At 30.2% G+C, this 17,496-nt stretch overlaps 1 protein-coding gene across 1 annotated transcript; it reads left to right on the top strand.

The window, feature by feature from the left end:
• Window positions 1–11,213: 11,213 nt before the first annotated feature.
• LOC100803914 (GATA transcription factor 26) lies at window positions 11,214–17,111 on the top strand. The gene is made up of 8 exons (XM_003517352.5): window positions 11,214–11,731; window positions 13,172–13,549; window positions 14,123–14,552; window positions 14,833–14,905; window positions 15,029–15,132; window positions 15,499–15,685; window positions 15,784–15,922; window positions 16,545–17,111. Exons 1-8 carry the CDS (start codon window positions 11,692–11,694, stop codon window positions 16,847–16,849), a joined length of 1,656 nt encoding a protein of 551 aa, XP_003517400.1. The 5' UTR covers window positions 11,214–11,691; the 3' UTR covers window positions 16,850–17,111.
• Window positions 17,112–17,496: the final 385 nt, after the last annotated feature.

Here is a 17,496-nt window from a genome sequence, read left to right as displayed (position 1 = left end):
AATTTACACTAAGAAAAGACAATAAAGACATTTTTCATATTTTATAGGAAAATAGACTATACACTGATACTATTCATCCAAACACTTCCATCAAAATAAATTTAACATAGTAGAGAGAGAGAGAGCAACTCTCTTTGTTAAGAAGCACAATCAAAATCAGTAAAAATGAAGCACAAATTTATGTATAAGCTATTGAGTATTGCCTTACCAATGAAGACCCGATATGCACATCTCTTAGTTAACCTTCTTACTTCTAACTAGTTTCACTGCATCTATTAGCTTTACACAATCTCTTGTGTATCTTAAGCTACGTTATGACTAGCTTTCCAGTTGTTACATTTCACATTCATACTCACAATTAAAAAAGAAAAAGAAAAAGATCGATAAAAAATAATTAAGAATGTTTTTATCTAAAGGGCAAAAATGATAATATCATATTTTTAGATACAGATAAAAGTACATTTCATAATTAAATATTAAGTAAACATTGATTTAATTTAAGAAATTAACCCATTTGGTACAAAAGAAAAAAACACTAAAAAAACACAAATTCTATGTCTGTAAATTATTTCGCAAAGTTTATCTACCACAAAATTGAGTGTATATATATGTCTATTGAAGATATAATAAAATTGTATTTACACCTTAGAGGAACTAACTAAAATGTAATCAATAAAATGTATTTATACCTTTGCCACACTTAAAATTAAGTGTATATATATGTTTATTGGAGGTATAATTAAATTTTATTTATTAAACCTGTATAGTTTTTAAATTTGAAAGTTATTTATACCGATAACATTATTCTTCTCACAAATATTTCTTATAAAAATTAAGTATTTAAATAATTATGGAACACCTTGTATTTTTTAAGAAAAAACTATCGGTATTATATTTATATATCTAATTTTTAAAACTTCCCGAACATTCCATAGTGGACAACGAATAAGCTGGCGGTTGCTAAAGTTAAATTTTATGTCATTTGTTGTTTAATGGAAATATAGGCTTTTATTATATAATAAGTGCATATAAAGCAAGACCATGGCCACGCCACGGAACTTGGCAAAATCCAAAAAAGGTCATAACTCGTGATGGATATCATGTCGATGCTCGACGAAACCTAAGTCCATAGTATGGCCTTTTTGACTTTTTCTTATTGTCCATTGATTTTTTATTTTTTTTGGGTACACTCGACTCGTAGAACTAGTAATTATTAATATGAGAGGCAGGATAGGTGTTACAGAATAATTGGTCAAGTATTTTAACAACAAAATAATAGAATATAAATCAATTTATAGATTATTAACCCTAACAGTGGAATACTACAAAACATGTATAAATACAAGCATATGCATATTGAAGATAAATATTGTTAACTTCTTCTCTAATTCGAACCTTATATCAAAATACCTCATCAATCGAAATTCAACTATTCGCTTCAATTCAAGTAATAGTTTCAATTTGAAATGTGGTAATCAAAGTATCCAATTTGCCAATCAAATACAACTTGCAATACTTAATATTTTTTATAAGTTGAAAATAATATAAACTAGAGGTTTAAGTAGATTCGACCGAATCTGTAAATCCATTTAATCCAATTCAACCAAATTAGATTTTTGTGGGTTGAATTATGTCATTGAATTAAATTGATTTGATTTTAATTTAATGAATCCGATTAAAATTGGATTGGGTGACGGATTTGGAGTTGTAGACCTGAGTAAGACCCAATCTAACCCTCATACAATTAAATTACTTATATAGGATATTTTTTATTTGCTAAAAAGACAAAATAGACAGAACAATACTGGACAAATAGATGAATCGCAAGGCAACTTTTTGTACTACAAGTTGTTTGGTGGTCGATGGACGATATAAATAATTTTGTGTTATATCTTTTTTAATGTGTTCATGTACTGGACAAAATAATGTAATTTTTACTATAAAACCCTAGGTACATTAGCAGCACCTTGACAATGGAACAAAGGAGAGACACCTCCATGGAGGAGGTGTAGCCCTGACACCACTGGGGCGTAGGGCCTGGCAGCCAGAGGCTGCCACAGGGTCAAGGCGATGGTGGTGGTGACGCGAAGCGGTCTCGTCGGAGTTGACCAAAAGAAGAAAAAAAAACATAACAAGAAGGAGGAAGATGACAATGAAAACATTTGAATAAATTAACAATGAAAAAAAAATGAGCAAAAAGAAAACAACAGTCAAATATTTTTGTGTCAGAAAAAAGGTGTGGATAATGAAAAGTCAGAAAATATGAATATTATTGTATCTTTACTTTTGTTAGACATCGGATAAAAAGTTGTATGAAGTTTAGTAAGTTACAAGTTTTTGGGTAGTTGTCCAATTCATTATTCTTTATTTTATATGATTCCTCAGTCATTATTTAAATCAAACCTTGGACAAATATTTTTATCTTGTGTAATCCCTTATTTTTTTAGCGAATAAAACGCACCCATAAAAATCCTAAATTAAATACACTTAATTCCCAAGGTAATGCATTGTTTAACTTGAGATAATACATTGTTTTTTACTTTATCCTTTTTTGTTTATTTTAAGATAATAATATTATTTTAATGTGAGTATATATTTATGTTTTTTTATTTTTCATATAAATAGTATAATATTTCATAAATACTGATTTTTAAAATATTCTTATTGTTCTGTCAAAAAAATATTCTTATTATTTTTGAGTTGAAGAATCTTTTTAATTTTTTTCTTAACACTTACATAGGTAATATTTTTTTAATGATCCTGATAATCAACTCAATTCAATCAAACTTTATTAAAGTTAGATTGAATTGGATTGTGTTAGTAAAAAAAAAAAAAACAATCCAATCAAACCCAATTAAATTAGATTAAAAAATAAACAAAACTTAATCCAATTGACATCATTTATACCCCTAATACAAACAGTGGAAAGGATTGCCAAACTCTGAGATTTTTCTCTTTTATTTTATTTATTTATTCCGAGGGCGTGAGTGACTGGTGTAACATCAATTACATTGTGTCAAATTAGAATGTTTCAATAATGTGCCAGGCTTTGGTCATTCGACTCATCCCGTAAAGTCACCACGTTGCCCATTGGAAAAAAAAATGCATTGATTATATATAGGCTGAGGAAACAAGTCTAAGAAAAGAGTAAATATGTACACAATGTTTAACTTGAGTAAAACTAATTTAGATTTGACCCCAAAAAACTGTAAATCAAACAGAGATACTAATACATAATTTTTTTTGGCTATACTAATATTTAGCTTCAAACGAAAGGATATTTAATGATCTTTAAAGTTTAAAGTCAAGAAGTTTTCTAATTTTTAAAAGGAAAATGTGCCATCTCAACTTACATTCCTCTTGGGGTCAATTTCCATGCCAACATGTATTTGGTCAGTTGCAAATCCTGATCAGAACCCACCTTCCCTTTTTTCTTCTTTGCACAGTCTAATCCATAATATTAATACCCTTGTATGTTACTATTATTAATACTCTTTTGTATGAAATGCCTCTGTCAATACCCTTAATACCCTCTGTCAATCTGACTCAATCTTCCCATATTAGCCCAAATGGGCCTAATACTTCCACTTAATTTATAGGGTGGTTACATTTAACTTGTCGTTTTTAATTGGGAAGTATTCCAACTACCAAATTTGGATGACATTATTGGATAAAACACTTTGATTTACCTTTACCTAATATGTTTTCGTTACATGGGATGGGTTGGTGGGTGAAAGATGCCAAACTAACTTAGAAGAAAGAACTTGGAAAAGAGAAAATGGACAGACATTAAAAAGTGTTTAGGAAATTAAACAAAAAGCTTATACACGCGCACAAGAGTTGAAGAAAATATATGAAACTGATACCTAAAGTAATGAGAAAAATGTACAAAATAGATCAAAAGTATGAGTGAAAAATAATAGACAAAGAATATCACGAGTTTAATTCTAAAATCAAATAACTAGTGAACCAATATATTTGTGTCAATTATAATATTAATAGCTAGATAATGACATGGAGGAGTTACGGGTGATAGATAAGAAGATGAAAAATTGCTTAAAAATTCTATTTATTTTTAGTATATTTGCATGAGTGTATGACAATCAACACATTTTTATAATAAATTAAGAGGGGATACTTTTTTATCTGAAAGACTTAAAAAATAGACCCCTAATCTAAAAACATAACTAAGCCTTATATTCTAACTTTCATATATTTTGTTTGAGTGTTAAGGGTAAAAACTTTATAATTAAGAATTGACATGTACGCGAGAATATTAACTAGCTCGAGTAGTAGTTTAAAGTATCTTATACTTTTTTTTTTCTATTGTAAAGTATTTTATACCGTGCCTGAAATTCATCCAGTAAATTATTCCAGACTTAAATGTGTTATTCATCTTTAAATTTTTTTAAATTAAATCTTATTTAAATTTCATTCATTTGTAGTCTTTAAAAACTTATATAAAAAAGCGTATACTTTTAGTTTATGAGGAAAAAAACTTAAAACACAACAATTTTGTTAAATGTAGAAAATAATATGAAATTTAAATAAAGATTAAAATTGAAATAAGTATTTTCATAGATTAAAAAACTAATTAAATTTTTATGCTATGATTGGTTAGGTGGTGGGGACCACCAAATGTATAGTTAGTCATAATGTAATGGGTTTTTAAGTTGAAAATGTACTTAGTTATTTTTAAGTGAACGTAAATTTATTCTTAAATAAATACGATCAACAAAAGTAAGAAATAAATTCCATTAAAAATATTTTACAAAATTTAATTTTAAAATCATTTTTCAAAAAAAAAATGATTTATAATCGTTTATTCCAAGTTCAAACAAATACTCGAAAAATATAAATTGTGATAGTGAAAGTGCACTCTGCACTCATTGCTAGTTCCCGAATGCAAATAGCAGTGAAGCAATGAGTTTTTCCAATTCCAATTGGCATTGCATTTGCAGTTGACGTAAGTAAGTTGCATCCTATGCCTGTGGCTGTGGCTTTGGGTGTCTCTACGCCCGCCAAACCAATCAATACATACCACATTTCATCGTATTCTTGGATTATTAGTGCAGAATATGGTTTTTTTGTCCATTACTTTTATAGATCATGCTTAAAGGCTTCATGCTTGCACCTCTTTCTTTTTGAATTCCAACCTAAAGTTTTGTACTTCGTGACGTGCGAGTCACGCGCCCACTTAGGTTTAGCCCGGTCCACAAGTCCAAAAGTTTATATTATAATATATACTATAAACTTAAAATACCAAAACTTTAATACTCCTTATCATTATTTTAAATATATTAAAAGTAGGGTAGGAATAAAAAATACAAGAAACAAAATTAAGACACCTTAGTATAGTCCTTCAAAAGGGCTTATAGGATAGCTTCAAGAGGAGTCGTCCAAACACGATCAAAGGTATTGGAAGAGGAGCTCAACTCCCATGCCCTGTTGACTATAAGTTGAATCTCATACACCTTGAACGCATGAAGATGCATATAAGTCTGATTCACATTTTTGCATAGAATAGCATTCATGGCCTCAGCACTCTGAAAACGTTGATTCCAAGTATTACTCAGTCCATGTTCAAGAACAAGGAGGGGGTCGCTAATAAGACCTCCAAAACCTGCACTGTTAGTATCCCAAACCCAACTTCTATCAACATTGAGTTTGACAAATGGAGGTTCAACCTGAGAAGAGGACAATCCATCATTGAAGAGATTAAATTCTACTATATTAAAAGTATTATTAATACATCCTTATCATTATTTTAAATTTTTTTTATGAAAAAATTTGATTAAGCTATAATTTTGTTCATCTCCATTTAATTGTTTATATGCAATTTTAAACCTCAATATCACTAATAAAAAGAATCCTTAAAACTTAAAGGAAGTCATTCAATGGATGATCATGATAAATAGATTCAAACTATGGAAGAACAAATTTGATCTATTAAGGAAAACAAGCTGGGTTGGAATTAGACTCGGTTTGTGATTGAATTATATAACCCAATCCAATTGGTTATAACAAATAGAGACAATAATAATTGATAATAAAATATTAAACAATAAGAAAAATCAGGAGAGATAAGTTGTTCTTCTTCTTAAATAATAACGTTTGATCAATGCTTTATAGTAAATAAATACTTTAAATTGTAAAAAAAATAATACATGTAATTATTAACGTAAAAAATCACAACGTTTGTTTAAATAAGCTAACAACTAGAGTATTTTTCAATATATTATAATGTTTAGCTGAATATAAAATCTAGTCATACTGACAAAAAAAAAAGACCTAGCGAAAGTAAACACGTGTGGAGGGAGAAACCATGGGGTGGCAGCCATTTAGATGAGGTAGTGGCTGGAATATAAGTGAAAGTGTTGGGGAAATATTTTTGGCCATTAGAAAAAGAAAAAATGGTTATTTTTACACCCTATATTAGGTTTGTTTTCTTTTCTTCTCCCACACCCATTTCCACCTTATTTTCTATTACTTTTATTTATTCCACTTAATAAAACGACACAGGACTTTATACGTCTCAGCACATGAAATCCATTCTACACCTTAGCATTTTTGCTGTACACGTGGTGAAATGTTAAGTCATAGCTGCCCGGTCCCACCACGATTCTGTAAGTACAGATAAAAAAGACCAAGTTAATTAAAAAACTTAAAACAAAACACATTTATCCAATTATTTAATTTTAATACTTTTTTTTATATAAACGTATGTATTTATACACTTAAAAATCTATAAGAATTTTTTAAACAAAAATCAAATATTTCAGCTAAATTTTTTATCTAAACTCTTTATAGAAAGATTTTAAATTAATGTGATTTTATTAATTGATTCAAATTGATTTTGAAACATAATGTTATTTTAGAAACTTTCAATCAAAAATAATTTTAAACGTGTGATTATCAAGATGATTTGGGTCTAATTAAGGTTGTAAATGTAACAAACAACATAGCTAGAGATATGCCTGAAATAATAACATGACTTAAGTTAGTGTTAATGTAAAAGCTATTTATTGTCCTGGTTATTATTATTTAATGGATTCTCAATTTAAGCAGGTAATAGCCAGGATTGGTTTCCTGTGTATTTGGTTGATTATGTAAATGGGTTCTAGGTACCTCTTGTACCTGTTTATAATAATATTTCTATTTTGTTGATTTTTTTTAAGAAAATGGGACTTGATTCTAAAACTTTAAATCATGTTTTTAACACATTGTCAAATATTATAGTCAATAAAAAATTGTTTGACTCATCTTAGATTCAAGCTGAGACACGTTAAATATAAGTCCAAACCACCCCTTAAAATATGTTTGTTTCACAAGCTTAAATCTTATTATTCAGAATGTGATATTAAAAAAGTAATATTCTCGTATTTATAATGAGTTTTGAGAAAAAAAATCATTGTGTTGTTTATTTAAAAGTAGCAATACCATTATTGATTTTATTTTTATTTACATGGTTTATAAAATTAATTTTGACACGTAATGTGATTTGAAAAATTGCATTTTGGGTCTAAATAAGGTGACGTTTGTTTTAAGGTATGGAATTTCATTTTCTGAAATCATATTCCTATGAATACTGGGCCTGCAAATATTATTTTCATATATAAACATATTTTTTTGACAATAGTAATTCCAAAAAAAACATTTAATTAAAAAATAAAAGTAAAAAAAAAAATGAAATATTGAAGTAGGGATAAATAATTATTGTAGAAAATAACAAATACAACATACCCACCTTTCTCCATGGGAATAAGACACAATACAATTCTAAAAAATAATCATTATTGAAAATATTTTTACAAAACCTATACTAAACACGGTAAACATGGGAATGTGGAATTTCCTAGTTTTCACTCTCAGGAATCTTACTCATTACCTTAAAACAAATATCTCCGACGAATATAATAAAGTGATGAAACAATGACACGATTAAAGATATGCACGAAACAAATAACATGACTCAAGTTAATGTTAATGCAAAAGGTATTTCTAATGGTTTCAAAGACACTTTATTCTAAAACTTGGAATCATGTTTTATTACATTGTCAAACACCGTATACAATGAAAAAAAAAACATCACATTTGACCTATCTATTATTCAAATTGAAACATGTCAATCATGAATTCAAACAAATCTTTAAAGTGTATTTGGTACTTGAAAATATAATATTCATATTTTCATTATGAATTTTGAAAAATTAAAAACAATAATGCCATAATTTATTTTATTTATATTTACATGTTATGATTTACTTTATTTCCCTTCCTATGATGAGAAGTATGAAAGTTATATTTCTACAAAATATGAAAATTTATTTTTTAACTTCATTATAACTTTTATTCCAATTATTTTAAATTTTAATAAATTTTCTTAAGAATATTTAAATCTAATCAAAATTATTTTTAAATATATAAAAATAACATTTATAATCATAATATTCTAAAAAATACAATTATTGAAAATACAATATTATAACTCAAAAACACCCCATAATGTTATGAATTTACGAGGGTTTGGAACACAATTGTACGGATCTTAGCATAAGAAAACTCGCACACAATAATTACCCGGAAGCAAACTGAATTGAAAATGTAAAAGGTGGGAAGCCATAAAGCCTAGGACAAGCAGTTATACTTAATGAGTTTTAATAGACCCACCTAGCTTATGAACCTCACTATTTTGTTTCAACATTTATATTCTATTTAAAAACAAAATATGATAAAAAAATCAATTTTAAATAAAATCATAGAGCCTCATAAATCGAAAATATCATTTTGCTTTAATAAATGAACTGAACTTGACAATTTGTTAACTTTTTTTCTCCTAAACTTGGTTTAGCGTATAGTGACGATGGATGAATGATGATGTATTAGTCAAACCATCGTGAAAAATTAAGGCATCAATGACATAATTTATGGATTATCTTTAATTTGTTGGTGCACTTCATTTATGGGTTAGGGTTACCTGTTTTAAGGATCTAGATTTACATTAACCAACGAATTTGAAAATTATTTTGTGCATAATTGCATATTGGGGCACTTGTCTTACTTGAGCGTCAATATAAAGTTGAAAAAGATAAAGACTATACTGATTTACATTTTTAAACATTTAGTAATAATTATATATTACTAAAGAGAGGCTGAAAAGAACAAACTATTTTTCTCATATTATAGTTGTTTCAAAATTTATAATTTAGCATGAAAAGACCTTTTACGAGCAATTTAAAGGTTTAGCTGTGTTGCATAGAAAATGAGAGGGGATGGGTTAGCTATGGTTGAATTTGATCTGGATGTTAGATCTGACCAGTTGGTGATTTACAATTACAAGTTCCTAAAAGATATTATTTATTTTATTTTTGTCAAAGGACCTAACCTAAAGGGCACTATAAAGTGATGGAAATGTTTTAACGTTGGTGGAAAAAAAAAACGTTTCCAGTAAATGCAAGACATGTTCTTTACAGTTACCTTTTTATTTTTTGTTTTGTAACTCTTTGTGATGTCTTTGTCTCTTTGAACCATTCCATTTGTCATTCATTGGGGTCTTTTTGGCCGTTCGATTTGATAAAGTTCTCAGAAGAGGTGCGACTTGTATGGCAATAGGTTTTTGAACTTAAAAAACAAAAATCATCTAGTTTTTATTTTTTATTTTCCAGACTTGGGGAAAAATGTAAATTATATTAAACCCAAAATGATACAATAATAAACGGGGCATACCCTGCCGTTAAAAAAAATCAAAAGTTTTCCTAATACAAGAAGACCTATATCAAGATGCTAAAACAAATGCAACAATTGCGCTTGTCTAAGAAACTTAATCTTACTAATAATCTCTATTACAGAAAATTGATAATCTTCAAAAATCAGCTTGTTCCTAGACAGCCAAATGGAGTAGAATGTAATTGTTATAGCTAGACAACATAATTTTCCTTGAACACCTGATGTGGATATGCCTCTAATTAAAGAGTCAGTAAGTCAGTAATGTGCTGTAAAGAAATGAAACGCCTACAGAAAGAAGGAACCAAATCACAAATGTAAGTCCAAATTTAAAAAGATTTCCTACAAAAAAAAAACAAATGAACATTTAACTCAAATTTGTCATATTATCTTCCTAGAATTTAATTTTACGATGAGATGAAAACATTTTTTAATTTGGAAAATAAAATTTAAAAAGTTAAGAGCTTCGGTTTAATCTCATGGTTTGAATATGATCTTTCCATTTTTTCGTTGCTCACTCTTCTAATATATTTTAGAGCATAAAGTAAATAATTCAAGGTAAAAATTAACAATATAATATAATTTGAATCGATTTTGATAAAAAGAACAAAATATAGAACAACAATGCCATTTATTACGAAAATGTTCACACGAATACAGTACAAAAATACTTGTCTAAACACTATTCGTTCAATATTATTATTATTAAATTTTAAAAATAAACATTTCTATAACTATGTCATAGGCTTTTTGCTTTGAGTGATAACCTGCGAGATTCATGTGGCTATCTTGATTTGCATGTCCCCTTAATCACCGTTGGATTGAGACTAAATTACTTAAAACTTAATACTTTAATTTGGCTATTTGATTTGCATATCAACAATGGTAGGACCCTGGCATCAACCTCCGTTGTCTAATCCAACGGTGATAATTGGGTTTGTGACCACAAATAGTCGTCACACACGCAAATTTATTTCTCTCTTTTTTAAACAAAATACCACATTAAATACTTATCTACATCATGTCATCACACACGGACAATATAAAATTGCGAATTAGCATTCACATCTTATTAAAAAAAAAACAAACATTATTCATAGCAGCAGGAACAAAAAATGGGAAAGGCCAAAAACATCTCCTTGTTCCTTTCTCCTTTTTTTAGTGGGTTTCCTTTTTATTTTTTTTTCTTTCCCTTCAAATTATAACCAGTTATTATAAAATCACAACTCTTTAAAAAAATGGATGGAGAAGATGGGAATACTTTTAGATTTTATTATTTTTATTTGTCGAGGACTTGAAAATTGATGATCAGTAAGGAAGAAAAGTCCATAGTCAACAGGATATATGCAATAATATTCCCCTACCCTCTGTTTCCTTTATAATATAAGATGATCTCATAGTTTTTAAATTTTAATTTAACAAAAAGCAAAATTGAAACCTTTCAATTTTCAAATAACATCAACAGAAGAGAAAAATAAAAAGGGAAAAAAAAGCTGAAACATTTACTTCTTATACAATACAAGAGGTCACATACATAGACCTTCTCTCCCTCTCTCTCTTTCTCTGTCAACATTCTACCTTCTTTTCTTTTCCTCTTTCCACAACCATTTGTGAGATTCCTCCAATGTTCTTCTCTCTTCCATTGGATTGTACAGATTTCCAGCTACAATACACACATCAATCCCTTCAATTCTAGTTGCTATGGGGTTGTTTATGTGAAAATATTTTAAGGACTGTAAAAGACAAAACTTTTCTGGGTTTAATGTTTTCTGCTTTAAATTTGTTTTTTTTCCCCCTGCTAACAATCATTCTGGGTTTGCTCATTAAACAAAGCCTTACAAGATAACTGTTGTATTTTTCAGAGAAAAAAAATCCATTTTTGTTATCTTTTTTGTCAAAAGAATATATCTTTCTCTCTCATTTTTCTGCAAATTTTCTTCATATTCCTTTTGCGGAAAAAATTGAGACATGGGCAAGCAAGGGCCTTGCTATCACTGTGGAGTTACAAGTGAGTTATTGTTTCTCCAATATATATTTTTCTTTTAAGTTTTGACTTTTTTTTCTTCCAAAGGGTGTAACTATATATTTGTAAATTAAGATGCGTTGAAGGAAGAGTTGCTGAACAATATAAATTATGAAAAATTTTATTTTCTCTGTGTAATATTCTGGATGTATACGAATTTTAAAATACAACTAGTGTTGTTGCCCAGAGCATTTGTAATTGAAAGTTGTGAAAAATTGTGTTGATTTCTCACTTGTATGTGTGTTTGCACTCTTTTTGGTATCTTTGTCCATGTTCCAAATCTGAGCCAATGTAACTGGCGCAAAATTAAGCTTAGAGTTCATTGAATTTTCTCCTTGCATTGATAGGAACAACACCTATAACTGTTAAGGTCTTTATCAAAGAGTCAACCCAGAGTTCATGTCTTACTATTTGGATGGAAATGAGATAAGGGAATTATGCATTTGTAAAATACCAAAAGTTAATTCATTGTCTTTTGAAAGGATTTTTCCAAATTGTTTTTATTTCCTCTTCAAAGCAATTTCTCACAATGTCTGAAGATATTGGACAAGCATTGCATTCATCCCTCAGACTTGTCTTACTACTCCCTTGTTTTCTGGCTGATGAATAATCAGTACTTGTCCTCTTCATTATTGTCTTTTCAATTCTTCTCAATTTGAAACTAATAATATTTTCGAAATACTTATCAGTTATCACCTTAATAGAACTAATCCTGCAACTTAAGACTTTCACTGCTTTGCTTACAATTCTAAAGCACTTTCCAAAGTGTTGAAGTCATTGCAACTGGTTTTCTGTTCAAAACTCTAGCACTGTCTTTTGCATAAAATACAATGGTTGCAGTCCCTAAAACAAGGGAATGTTTCATTTAAACCGTCTTAACTTTGATATCTTGAGTGAAACTTTCCAGTTACTGTCACTCATTGCAGCTAAACTGCAATTGTTGTCTTCACTATGACTCTACAAGTGCTCTTAATTCGAGTATTGCCACTAACTGCTTGAGGTAGAAAATCATTAGTTTTTTTCTTGCAAAAGGGTATTGAGTATTTATGTGTATTAGTCTTAAATATTTAAAACCAGCTGGCTGATAAAAGTTAAATACTCATCATTTCTAGAAGGAATTGATAGTTCCTTATTTAAGTAAATACTGACAGATGATATTATCCGAACCTTGAAGCTTTTGTTGAGTTCAGCTTTCTAGTATATGAAAGATACTACCTGCTGTAAAATATTTTAATCCTTGAGGTTTAGGCTATTTCTCAGCATCAAGCTTGACATGTATTGTTTTTATATGCATTATGAATTGGATTATCAAGAAAATATGAATATGTGGTTGTTAGTAGTCTATCCAGTCCATGTTACATCTCTATTCTTGATTACAAGGGCTCTAAATGTTTTTAGGTTTCTGACAATTGAGCATTGCAACAGGCACACCACTCTGGCGCAATGGACCACCAGAGAAGCCAGTACTATGCAATGCATGTGGGTCTCGATGGAGGACAAAGGGAACTCTTGCGAAATATACCCCTTTACATGCTCGAGCAGAAACTGATGATTATGATGATCAAAGGGTTTCCAGGGTAAAGAGCATATCGATAAATAAGAAGAAAGAAGTGGCATTGCTCAAACGAAAACAGAACCATGATAATGTAGTATCTGGAGGGTTTGCACCTGATTACAACCAGGGATACCAGAAGGTCGTAGATGAAGATATAAGCAACCGATCAAGTTCAGGATCAGCTATCTCTAACTCAGAGAGCTGTGCACAATTTGGTTATGGTGGCATGGATGCTAGTGATCTGACAGGTTGAATTAAGATCTTTCTGCACAACTGATTACAGCAGCATTCATCATTTTGAAACAAGTATTGATTTTATTACCAGTCCAAATTTATATTAGCACAATCAAGAAGTGGATAATCGAATGAGGGAAAATGAAAAAGAAATATATTGAGAAAACAGTTTCGTAGTCATTGGTTTTCCTAAAAGAAAAACAAATGAACTTTGTTTCTAACTATGTATGAGTGTGCTCTTCATTGACAAAAAGAACTGAAGAAATGGTTTTAATATTTTACTACCATGAAGCTCTAATTATACCTGCCAACATTTGTAATAGCAAGTCTAATAATTAGACATGGTGGATTATTTGTTTTTTGTTTAGCGTGTAACAATATGTAGTATTTTCCCCTCCCAATAATAGAATGTCAAGTCCTGCATATATTTTTCATCTGTCTAGTTCCTTATTAATTTGACTTAGATCAAGAACTTCTACTTTTGTGTTATTATGCAAAATAATCTCCTGCATATAAAACAGGTAATCCATTGTCTCTGTCTTATATGAAAATATGTAATTCTAATATAGATAGTTTGGTTAATTTAGGTCCTGCTCAGTCAGTGGTCTGGGATGCCATGGTGCCTTCAAGAAAGAGGACATGTGTTGGTCGTCCAAAGCCTTCTTCTGTTGAGAAGCTAACAAAAGATTTATGTACTATTCTTCATGAACAACAGTCATATTTTTCGGTATCTTCTGAAGAAGATCTTCTTTTTGAAAGTGATACACCAATGGTCTCTGTTGAGATAGGACATGGAAGCATTCTCATTAGGCATCCTAGCTATATAGCTCGTGAAGAAGAGTCTGAGGCTAGCTCTCTTTCGGTTGATAATAAACAATGCCCAATGAGTGAGGCATATTCTTTTTCTGGTGCCATTGCAATGCATAATGATTCCAGTCGCTTGAAGTCATCATCTCTGGAAGTTGAAAAGATTGGGAACTCTACTGGCCAAGGAATGCAGCAGGAACAACTTAAAAGGCATGCTTTTGTACACTGGTTTATGGCATAATTTGTAGTCAGCTATGATTGAGTATCATTAATTAATGTGACAAAAAAAATCCATTTTATTGTTACCCTAAAAAACACATTTTTTTTGTTTATCCCAAAACAAAGTCTGTTGTTCCTGTATGTACGCTATGGATTTTATTTGTGCATGTAAATAGTGAAGAAATATTCGAGATAAATTTGAAGAAATATTTTTGAAGAAGAGACAAACATACTCTGTTGATATTAATGTTTCTGTTTTTTTAAATTTCAGTGACAAGTCTCAACTTGAAAGAGTACAAATCCTAGGCAATCATGAATCCCCATTGTGCTCAATAGATTTAAATGTGAGTTACACAGCCCTTCCCATTGTGCTCAATAGATTTAAATTATGTTAGTGCATAAGGCTGTAAGGCCTCAAATATGTCCAATTGTTGAGTGCTTAACGTAATTGCTATTATGTTTGTTAGGATGTTGTAAACTATGAAGAGTTTTTGAGAATCTTGACAAATGAAGAGCAACAACAATTACTGAAGTTACTTCCTGTGGTTGATACTGCTAAACTCCCTGATAGGTTAGAATTCTTCTTTTTCATTTGTAGTTTGGGATGTTTATGTTGTAATCGATAAAAGAACTTTCAAATTCCTCTGTTATAATTCTTATAAAAGGTTTGAGGGGAGGGGTGGGGGGTATATAGGAAGTATAAATACATCATTATCTTTAGTTAATGTGTGCCAAGAATTTAATTTCCATCAGAATTTCTAACAATAATGTAGTAAATGATCCATATTTTGTCTCAATGCCATGGGCATTGCTTGAATATAATGTAGTGATGCTGTACAGTGCATTAGATATATAATATGACTTTAAGGGAATAGAAGGTGTTGAGACCTGAGACTCAGACCATCAATATTGACAACTTGTTTTGTTGTATGTGCAGCCTTGAAGTCATGTTCAGTAGCTCTCAATTCAAGGAGAACTTAACTTACTTTCAGCAGCTTCTTGCGGAAGGAGTCTTTGATATCTCTTTGTTGGGCGCAAAATCTGAAGACTGCAAGATTTTGAAAAGACTTGCATTATCCAATCTGTCAAAGTCAAAATGGGTAGCGCACCATAATTTTCTCAAGGTTTGCACTAATTTATTATGCTAACATTAGAGATTGTGTTGATAAACAAAATGAGTATATTGATACTTATAATCTATTGCGTCTTTCTATGGATGCAGAAATGTAAAAACAAAGCTGGAAAATCTAATACTATGGGATCTACTGGTACAACATCAACTAATGTTTTGAACAACAGGGCGTCAACTGATGTTGCAAACATCAAGAGAATGCGTGACAGCAGAAATCAAAACTTACCAGGTTTGTTGAAAATCTGACATGAAATACAAAAAACAGATCATATGCTAAGACCTTCCAATTATTCTCTGTCTAATGCAACCATAATGATGTGATTGTTGTGTATACCTTGTACATATCAGGGATGTTTTGATTGAAGGAAATGGAGTGGTTAATTTGGATCCTCTCCATAGAGTAGTTCATTTTCACATAAATTAACAGTAATTAGCGGTGATTGAATTTTTTTCCCCTAGCTCTTGCAGCTTTAAAATTTATTGGTTTAAAATTATAAAATTTTGGTAGATAACCCATAACCATGTTAAGTTCTTATTAATATTAACAAGAATGATGAAATATATTTATGCAAAATACTATTTTTGATTTTAATTATGATTTGTAATTATATTTACTAGCACACCAAAAAATGTTGATAGTATACAATTTTTTCTAGTAAAGATTAACACTTGTTTAATTGGTTTGTGGGACACATGACATGACGCTTAAAAATGTTGAATCATTTTTTTTTTTGAGATGTAAAAAATTGTGTTATTGTTGCCAACTATTTAGAACAGTGTTGTTTATGACTGCCGTTTATGGTTTAACTGAGGGATCATTCTTATCTTAACACGCATCTTGCAAATTTCAGAAATAAAGACAATAATGAGAAGCCCCAAAAGAACGATCGCAAAGGCGAGCTGTGAGGGCAAAGAAGCTGTAGAAGATGGTGCTTGCTATAGTCCAAAACACCTATTTGCTTTGCCTCCTGATGCTAGTTTTCTCTTGCTGGATTCCTTAAACTTTGTTCAGGAGAGTAGTGATCAGGATCTGCTGCTAGAGGTGTCATCTAACACTTCTTTTCCACAGGCAGAGCTCTTGCAGCCAACTTTAAGCCTTGGTGCTCAAGCCAGCACTAGTAGCAGCTCAATCTACTCAAATCTTGTTCACCATTAAGTACACTTTACCAGGTTTATTTGGGTGGTTAGTTATGGTGCATATTTTACATCTTAAAACATATGATGGTTGTGCTTTTCGTTACTGGCAACCTTCTTTAGCTTGGATTGCCAACTATGGAAGTTGGGTGGGGTTTTTTTGGTATAGGTTGGTAAAAATTTGTAACATATAGCATGAAATACGAAGAGGGATAATAATCTCCAGAGATTTTGTGTAGTTTTTTGTTTTGTGAATAATTTTGACACTTTTTTGTTACCCCCAACAACAAATAAAACGAGAGGACAACATTATGGGACGTGTGTGGAGGATCTGGACAATCATACGATCTAAAGTTAACTTTCAAAGTGTATGACAACCCATACCCCGACATTCTAAAGGTGCATTTGATTTGATGTATTCCTTTGTCGAATGCTTAATTGTCATGGACGAAGCAAAAGAGTGTACTGTGAAATGAAATCATGGGTCCATAGAAGTATTTGGTAGTGCCAGTATGTCAGAGGTCAGTTCACGGAATTACCCCATAAATCTTTTGGAAAATGTTTCTTAGATAATTTTTGAGTTGCATATACCTTGAGTGAAAAAAGGAGTGATGAGAGATAAGTGATTAATTTGAATGATAGTGTAATATGATAAGAAGAGAGGTAAAA

Source organism: Glycine max, chromosome 1, assembly GCF_000004515.6.
Source record: "Glycine max cultivar Williams 82 chromosome 1, Glycine_max_v4.0, whole genome shotgun sequence".
NCBI classification, from domain to species: Eukaryota; Viridiplantae; Streptophyta; class Magnoliopsida; order Fabales; family Fabaceae; genus Glycine; species Glycine max.
This window is presented reverse-complemented; position numbering and strand designations above follow the sequence as displayed.